This window comes from Chlorella variabilis, assembly GCF_000147415.1.
Source record: "Chlorella variabilis unplaced genomic scaffold CHLNCscaffold_24, whole genome shotgun sequence".
NCBI lineage: Eukaryota > Viridiplantae > Chlorophyta > Trebouxiophyceae > Chlorellales > Chlorellaceae > Chlorella > Chlorella variabilis.
Genome location: NW_005435064.1, coordinates 723851 through 732021, shown reverse-complemented (window position 1 = coordinate 732021; position 8171 = coordinate 723851). Strand labels below are relative to the sequence as shown.

The 8171-nt window shown below is 67.6% G+C and overlaps 3 protein-coding genes across 3 annotated transcripts in view; all 3 read left to right on the top strand.

Moving 5' to 3' along the window:
• Positions 1-313: 313 nt before the first annotated feature.
• CHLNCDRAFT_8146 (hypothetical protein) lies at positions 314-2582 on the top strand (the record flags this gene model as incomplete). Its single annotated transcript, XM_005844238.1, has 8 exons — positions 314-353; positions 478-548; positions 758-874; positions 1100-1168; positions 1319-1446; positions 1675-1762; positions 1923-2037; positions 2326-2582. Coding segments are annotated over 8 exons (885 nt in total), but the record flags the coding sequence as incomplete, so codon positions are not given.
• Positions 2583-4754: 2172 nt separating this feature from the next.
• On the top strand, positions 4755-5080 carry CHLNCDRAFT_27202 (hypothetical protein; the record flags this gene model as incomplete). The annotated part of the gene is made up of 2 exons (XM_005844237.1): positions 4755-4821; positions 4935-5080. The coding sequence occupies 2 exons, from the start codon at positions 4755-4757 to the stop codon at positions 5078-5080; spliced, it is 213 nt and encodes a 70-aa protein (XP_005844299.1).
• A 281-nt stretch (positions 5081-5361) lies between these two features.
• CHLNCDRAFT_37067 (hypothetical protein) overlaps positions 5362-8171 on the top strand; it is a gene marked incomplete at its 5' end in the record, with an annotated part of 3902 nt that continues 1092 nt past the window's right edge. The window contains 7 exons of the mRNA XM_005844236.1: positions 5362-5805; positions 6008-6046; positions 6260-6419; positions 6752-6831; positions 7237-7344; positions 7632-7711; positions 7999-8089. Of these exons, the coding sequence (XP_005844298.1) occupies positions 5362-5805; positions 6008-6046; positions 6260-6419; positions 6752-6831; positions 7237-7344; positions 7632-7711; positions 7999-8089 (1002 nt within the window). The remainder of the gene's footprint in view (positions 5806-6007; positions 6047-6259; positions 6420-6751; positions 6832-7236; positions 7345-7631; positions 7712-7998; positions 8090-8171) is intronic.

Sequence of the window (8171 nt, the reverse complement as noted above, 5' to 3'; positions counted from 1 at the left end):
GGCGCCCGCTTGCTGGCCCAGGAGGCTGCCACTACGATCCCTAGCGATGCTGCGCCTGGTGGGCTGGCAGCGGCACGCTCCCTAGGTGGGCACCTGAGGTCCCCGATACTTCCGGTCAATCGGTGCACACTCCGCGGGTCTTGCTGCCCTCAAACCAAGCACCAGGTGGTGCTGAAGTAGCAGGCGAGCCTTCCGCCTCCCCCATTCCGCAGATGTGGCTGCCGCTGGCGGGCGCCGCTCCTTCACCGCCACCGCCACGGCTCGGGCCGTGGTGGGCTTCGACCCCACCTCTCCCTTTGCGCCGCGCTCCACACCCACCAACACCATCATCCGCATCGTGCCGCAGCAGACAGGTGCGGGGGCTGCATGTTCCGGCCACACCGCGCACGCAGCTGCCAGGGCTAGCGACGCGCGCTGTGCCAAGCATCTTGGTCCCCTGCCTGCCCCCTGCTCTGCCACCTGCCTGGCCGTGTGCAGCCTACGTGGTGGAGCGTTTCGGCAAGTACAGTCGCACCCTCACGCCCGGCCTCCACATCCTCATCCCCATTGTGAGCCTGCCGCTGTCGCCCTGCCTGCTGCTGCTGCTGCAAGCTGGAGGCCCCTCGGGTGTGCAACTGCCATGCCTCCCACAACGCACACACCTGCCGACAGGTGCACTGCATCGCATTTTCCCACAGCCTTAAGGGCCACCATACATAAACCAACCCCTCGTTGTGACGAGCCAGTTTTTCAACCCCGCCACACACACGACTCGCAGGTGGACCGCATCGCTTATGCGCACAGCCTGAAGGAGACCACCATCCCTGTGCCCAACCAGACCGCCATCACCAAGGACAACGTGTCCCTGACCATCGACGGCGTGCTGTACGTCAAGGTGGGCGGCTGGTGGGTGGATGGTGGGTGGTGGTGTGAGAGGCGTGTAGGGGAAGGTGGCGTGCATCGGTGGCAGAGGTCGGGGGCAAAGTCGGCAGGCAGTAGCGGGGGTGGCGGCAGCGAGGTGCTCCAACTGGGGCGAACCCGACAACTGGGCTGGCTGACGGTGCAACCAACCAGCCTAGGTGTGTGACGCACGGCGCGGCGGCATGGCGTACCGCCGCAGGTCATGGATGCGTACCGCGCCAGCTACGGCGTGGAGAATGCGCTGTACGCGGTGACGCAGCTGGCGCAGGTGGGCGGGCGTGTGGGACGGCGCGGGGATGCATCTCCCCGAGGGAAGGAGGGCGAGGGTGGCGTCGTCCCGCCACCTACGCGCCCAGCCCCACTCCCACCCTCGACACATCAGTCCTCCATCCCTCCCTCCCATCCTCCCACCCCGCAGACCACCATGCGCAGCGAGCTGGGCAAGATCTCGCTGGACAGCGTGTTCAGCGAGCGCGACACCCTCAACGCCAACATCGTGGCCTCCATCCAGTCCGCGGCCCAGGTGTGGGGCCTGCAGGTGCTCAGGTGAGGGTGGCGCGCCAGCTTGCTGTGTGCATGGGGTGGGGTGGGGGGGAAGGGGGGGGGCAGGGTTCAGGGGGGGCTGGAGGCCGGCAGGTGCTCAGATGAGGGTGCCGGACGATGCCCCTCTCCTCCCTGCCCTCCGCTGCCTGTCACTGCTTCCGCTGCCGCGCGCAGCCAACCTCCCACCCTTGCCTCCATTGCTCCCTCCTCCTTTCCTCCCCACGCACACAGGTACGAGATCCGCGACATCATGCCCCCCGCCGCCGTGCGCAACGCCATGGAGCTGCAGGCTGAGGCGGAGCGCCGCAAGCGCGCGCAGGTGCGTCGCCAGCTGCCCCTCCCTCCGCCCGCCGCCCCTGCTGCCTCCTCCTGCTCCGCCAGCTCTCCCCCTCGCCTCCACCCCACCACTCACACAGCTACAACCACAACCCACACCCACACCCACACCCCTCACCCCTCACCCCATCCCTCCCCCGCAGATCCTGGAGTCAGAGGGCCAGCGCCAGTCCAAGATCAACGTCGCAGAGGCGGGCAAGAGCGAGGTCATCCTGGCCTCGGAGGCCGCACGCCAGGACGCCATCAACCGCGCGGAGGGTGGGTGGGGGGGTGGGGTGGGGCAGCAGGCGGTCGGCAAGCGAGGGAGTTGTGGGGCAGGGGTGCGGAGGTGTGTGTCGTTCTTTCTGTCGGAGCAGGGAGTCGCGAGGGCGGGGCTGCCGATGCGCAAGCCCCGTGGCTGCCGGCCTGCGCCTTGCGGCACACAGCGCGCGAGAGGGAGGGTGGGGGGGAGCGGGACAGAGAGAGGAGGGCAGCAGGAACTCGGGCTGCCTCTGCGGTCGCCCACCCACCCTCGGGGCCCTGGGCCGCTCCTCGTGCAACCCGCAGGCGAGGCCTCCGCCATCTTTGCCCGCGCCGAGGCCACCGCCCGTGGCCTACAGCTGCTGGCCGACGCCATCCGCCAGCGGGGCGGCAGCGAGGCGGTGTCGCTGCGCGTGGCGGAGCAGTACCTGGACAGCTTTGGGGAGATTGCCAAGCAGGGAACCACCATGCTGCTGCCAGCAGCCACACACGACCCCGCCTCCATGGTGGCTAGCGCGCTCAGCATCTACAAGCAAGTGGCGGCGGCAGGGGCTGGCCCTGACGGTGGCGGCGATGGTGGAGGCAGTGGCAGCGGCGGCGCAGCAGCAGCAGGGCGGCCCGCCAGGCCGGCGACGCCGGCGGAGCGGGAGGCGGTGCCGCCGTCGCCGCGTGCCACTGCGGCGGGCGGGCAGCTGCCCAGGTACAGCCTGCAGCGTGCGTTGGAGTAGTCATGGGGGGCAATTGATGCACATTGTAATGTAATGTGATGTGGAGCAAGAACTATGAGAGCATTCGGGCAACACATTAGGTGTTGCGTAACGCGCGGCCGCCACCTCCTCCAAGAAACGGACGTCCCTCCGATAAAACTGCGCGCGCGCCGCCCAACTCGCCTTCCCAATGGAGTCGCTGCCAGTCGTGCCGCTGGACGCGTCCTGCTCCGCGGCCTCTCTGCTGCGCTACCTTCGCCGTGCCTGCCGTAGCCACCACGGCCTGCTGCTGTTTGTGCCAGATGAAGATGTCCAAGGCATACTGGGGCGGCTGAGGGCCAAAGGCTTGGAGGGCATCGTCCATGAGGCGCGCAGGCTCCAGCCACGAATGCAGCTGGTTGCCTCACGGGCCGCCAGGAGCAGACACAGCAACATGCGCAGCCCCGCCGCCCTTGGAACCAGCCGCCCTCCCGCGCCCGCCAGTAGCACACGCGGCGCGCCCGTCCGCCTCCCCCCTGCCGCAGGCTGTTGCCCCAAGCTCAGAGCCGCTTGTGGCCAAGGTGCTGCACCAGCTGGGGCTGCAGTTCACCGAGGCACACATGGCGCGCTTGGGCAAGGACAGCCACTGCCTGCACCCCCATCTCGACAACCTCGGCGCCTGGCTGACCCTGCTCTGGAGGATGAGCAGCACTCCAAGTGGGCGGAGGCAGCACCCGGCGGCCAAGCCAGCAAACAAGCAACCTGTCCAGCTGCTGTGCTTGCACATGATCTGGAGCCGGGGACGCTTTCCACGGCAGTCCTTATATCCCCCTTGGTGCAGGTTCCTGTTGAGCACTTATCGCCACCTGGAGGAGCACTGCGACCGCTGTTCAACCTGGTGCTCGGCACGGCGGCAGACCTGGCCGCCATCCGCTTCGACTCGGACGGTGGGCAGGCCAGGGCGAAGCGCGCAGGGGCATCGCAGCTGCCGAGTGACACAGCAGAGAATTCTTGCCACCCTGAGGGTTTTGTGCGCAGCAGAATGCAAACGCGCAGCAGGCTGCATGGCATGGCTGGGCATCGTGCATGGATGTGATGCAGTGACCTACCCAACGGTCCATGCCGTGGCACCACTGCTGATGCAGGGCAGCAGGTTGGCATGGACATGCTGCTGCCAGGCAGCCTGTCCAGCAACGAGGACCAGCTGCTGGGCCTGCTGATTCCTGGCTACACCCTGCACTGCATCGACCCGCGCAGCCCCGCCATCCCACACTCGGGTAGGTGGGGCTGGGGGGGGAGCTTGCCTGCCTGGCGCTGCTGCGCTTGCTGACGCATCCGCTCCCGCTCCCCAGCGGCCTGCCTGCCCCTGTGATGCTTGTGGCGTGACCACACTAACTTGCATCCCTCCTTGCTGACAGCAAGAGCGCACACGTGTGCCTCTATGCTGCAGTGAGAGGGTTCTCACGCTGCACCATCGTGCTGCAATGGCGCCTCAGCCCCACCTACACCATCAACGGCGTGCCTGTGGGTACTCTGCTGGCGCAGTTCGACTCGGGTGCGCCTGCGCTGCCAGGCTGGCGCAGCTGCCATGACGCAACGCACCGCGGCTGCATGGCGGCTCGAAGTGTGCCCCGCCCGCCCCATCTTCCATCTCAAGGTTTGCTGGGTGGCCCTTCGGATTTGCAGTGCGCGAGGAGGCACGCAGGCAGGCAGATGAGGAGAGGCGCGTGCAGGAGGAGCAGGAGAGGGAGCAGGAGGAGAGGGAGCTGGAGGAGGCGTTCCGCCCCACACTGTTGCCATTGCCACAGTCCCCACATATAGTGTTTGTTAAATGTCTGGTGAGGGGCGACAGCGCTGTACATGCTGGTGTTCTTGTGGGAGCCATGAGCGGTCCAGACACGCATGTTACCGCATTCCTGGGGTGCTCGCCCGACCCTCTGCCAGCCGCTGCTCACGATGTTGCGCTGATGTTCAGCAAGCCAGGCAGCGTGCTTCTGGTGTCGGCGTTCCGGCACAGCGCAGCAGCCTGACGAAAGGTTGCACCTGTGCATGCAGACGGGCAAAACTCACACGGTGTATGCCCACCCGTCATGGACCGTGGGCAATCTGATGTGGAGTGAGTTAATGCATGTGCAGTGATGGCAAAGCTGCCCCTGCCCGCTGCTTGCCCTGTCAATGTCATGGAGTGACCGGACGGTGCTTGACTTCTCATTGCTTTCGTTTCTGCAGCCATCGAGAAAATGGAGGGCATCCCTATTGGCTTTCAGCGCCTGTTATTCAACCGCAAGCTGCTGGTGGGCCAGGACACTTTGGAGCAGCACAAGATCGGAAGCCAGAGCACACTTCACCTTTTCTTGCAGATCAGGGGCGACTGAGGCAGCCGTGCCGGCAAGGCCCGCAGCGGGCCTGGGTGGTTGCGAGGCAGCAGCTCTGGTACAGCCTGCAGCATGTGATTGGAGATGGCATAGATTCCCTGTAGCTACAAGTGTAACCATGGAGGGACGCGGTTGATGCACATGGTGGCGGCGGGTGCCGCCAGCCTGGCCTGGGATGTCCCACAAAAATGGGTCCCGTCAGCCCATTCGCCACACGATTCGGGTCCCACAAACTCTCACGCCCCTCTGCCCCAGCCCGTGACTTTTGCACTTGGGCAGACATGGCGGTGGCGCGGCATTTCACGGCGCAGCCGTGGCATATTGCGCCCAGTAGATACAATGCAGCACGATGCAGGCAGCGGCGACACTTCTTAGTGGCTGGCGCCCAGCAGCAAGAGGGCCTGGTGGCCGCCAGCACCAGCCACACGGCCGAGGCTGCCGCTCACCTGGCGCAACCGATAGCAGACATCGCGGCCCGCGCGGCGGCGGCGCCCCCGCCCCAGGCCGACACCGCGGCGGCGGCGCCGCTGCTGGGCCCCACGCCGCTCGCCGCGCTGCTGCTGGGCGGCGCGCTGCTGGCTGGCTACGGGATCAAGAAGGTCTACGACACCCCCTCCCGCTCCTACGACCAGAATGTGGGGCAGGAGTACGATGCGTGGACTGAGGAGGGCGTGCTGGAGTACTACTGGGGGGAGCACATCCACCTGGGCCACTACAGCGAGGAGGTGCGGAGCAGGGGCTGGGTGCCGGGCAGCTTCTGCTGCATGGCGGGCGGCTGGCGGATTCCTGTGCTGATGGCAGCCAGCAGGGCCCGGTGCCGGCTGTCGTGACTGGGCTTGTGCTGGCTGGAGGGCCGTGTCGTGCATGCTGTGTGGCCCTCCCCTCACGTCGACCATGCTGTGCCCTCCCACGTGTGGCTGGCTGCAGGAGCGGCAGCGCGGCTACAAGAAGAAAAACTTCATCCAGGTGGGCGCCGGGCTGTGCGGAATGGGAATGCGGCGCCGGCTGTGGGTGGGCCACCGTGGGGGCTGCGTGCCCTGCATTCACCCGCCTGCCTCCCTGCCTCCCTGCCTGACCGCCCCTCTCTTTCGCGCACGCTTTCCTCCCATCCCCTCCTCATCATCCCCACCCAACGCTCCCTTCCTGTGCCTGCCTCCCTCCCCTCCTTTCCTCCCGCAGGCCAAGTACGACTTTGTGGAGGAGATGCTGAGGTGGAGCGGGTGGGCCTGCGCCGACGTGAGCGGCGACGGCGGCGTCCCCAAGATCCTTGACGTCGGCTGCGGCATCGGCGGCACCTCGCGCTACCTGGCAGCCAAGTTCCCGCAGGCCTCGGTCACGGGTGGGCCCCGCCGGGCCGGCTGTCTGGCCGGGTGTGAGGGCGGAGGGCTGGCGGGGGGGAGGGCTGGGCGGGCGGGTCGCCGGCTGGGCGTGAGGCGGATGGGCGGGCGGCGGTGGCGCTAGTGTGCTGTGTGCGAGTCGCGCCAGGCGTGGCGACCGGCCGGCCCAGCGGGCTGTGGGCGCCGTGCAGACTCATGCACCTCACCTGCCAGCCACACCGCCTGGCCCTCTGCCCAGCTCTCCCCCTCCCTCCCTCCTGTGGCCCAACTCTCTCCACGCCCCTTGCCTCCTCACCACCACCACACGGCCCCCACCACCCTCCCCTGCCCGCAGGCATCACGCTGTCCCCCAGCCAGGTGCAGCGCGGCACCGAGCTGGCCGCCGAGCGGGGGCTGAGCAACGCCAAGTTCCAGGTGTGTGTGTGGTGTGTGTGTGTGTGGAGGTTGGGAGGCGGGTGGCGCAGCGCGCCTCTCATTGCCGCCGCGCTCCCATCTGCTGCTTGGCCAACCCTTGCCTCGCCACTCGCCCCAGCCCAGCCACCACACGCGACGCTGCCCCTTCTTCACCCCACCACACGCAAACAGCAGCACGCCGCGCCACCCCCGCCCTGCACGCCGCCGCCATGCGCACACGCTGCCCTGCTCGCAGCACCTGCCCCTCGCAGCACACCTGCAATCTCCTCATAATCTCCTCCCCAGCAACCAATTGATTACCCCATACGAACGCACCTCCCCCAGCAAACCCCACGCCCAGCACACACCCCACACCTCCCCCGGGCACCTCCCCCAGCACGCACCCCTGCCGCCCTGCCTCCCCAGGTGATGGACGCCCTCAGCATGGACTTCCCCGACAACTCCTTCGACCTGGTGTGGGCGTGCGAGAGCGGGGAGCACATGCCCGACAAGAAGGCTTACGTGGACGAGATGGTGGGGCCTCCCGCCTCCCCTGCGCCGCCCTGCTCGCCGGCCCGCTTGCCGGCCTGCCTGCTGGCTGCTGCGTGAGGCGGGGGCCCGAAGGGTGGTGGCGGGGGTGGCCAGGCGGTTGAGCGCGAGGGGAGCAACAAGCATGCTGTGGGTGGGGGGCCGGCCGGTGGCTGTGCCGGTGATTCCTGGACCCCCCCCGCCCGACGCCCCTCCTCCCATTCGTGGATTCAATCAATGTCCAATTTCATTCATTGGTCAAGCTCATTCATTTGTGTGCACGTGCCTCCCAGGTGCGCGTGCTCAAGCCGGGGGGCACCATTGTGATCGCCACCTGGTGCCAGCGCGACGAGACGCCAGAGGCGCCCTTCAGGTGGGGCTGGGGCTGGGCTGGGCTGGGCTGGGCTGGGCTGGGTCGCCCGCTTGGGAGGGTCGGGGCGCGCCCACGCGCCTGCTTGCCGGGGTTGGGGGTCTGCTGGGGCCGGGCGGCCTCAGCATCGCCCCCCACCATGGGCGCCCTGCTTTGGATGCACCACCCCACCACCACCACGCACGCAGGCACGCACACCGTCCCACCCGCCCACCTCTGCCTCGCCTGCTGCCCCTCCCGCCCACCGGTACACACGCATCCTGTTTTGTTTTGCACTCCCCGCCCCGCAGCGAGCGTGACCGCGAGCGGCTGACCTTCCTGTATGAGGAGTGGGCGCACCCTTACTTTGTGTCCAAGGAGGAGTATGGGCGCATCATGGAGGTGGGGCGGGCTGGTGTGTGTGTGTGTGTGTGTGTGTGTGTGTGTGTGTGTGTCGGTGGGTGGAAACGGGGGGGTCCTCACA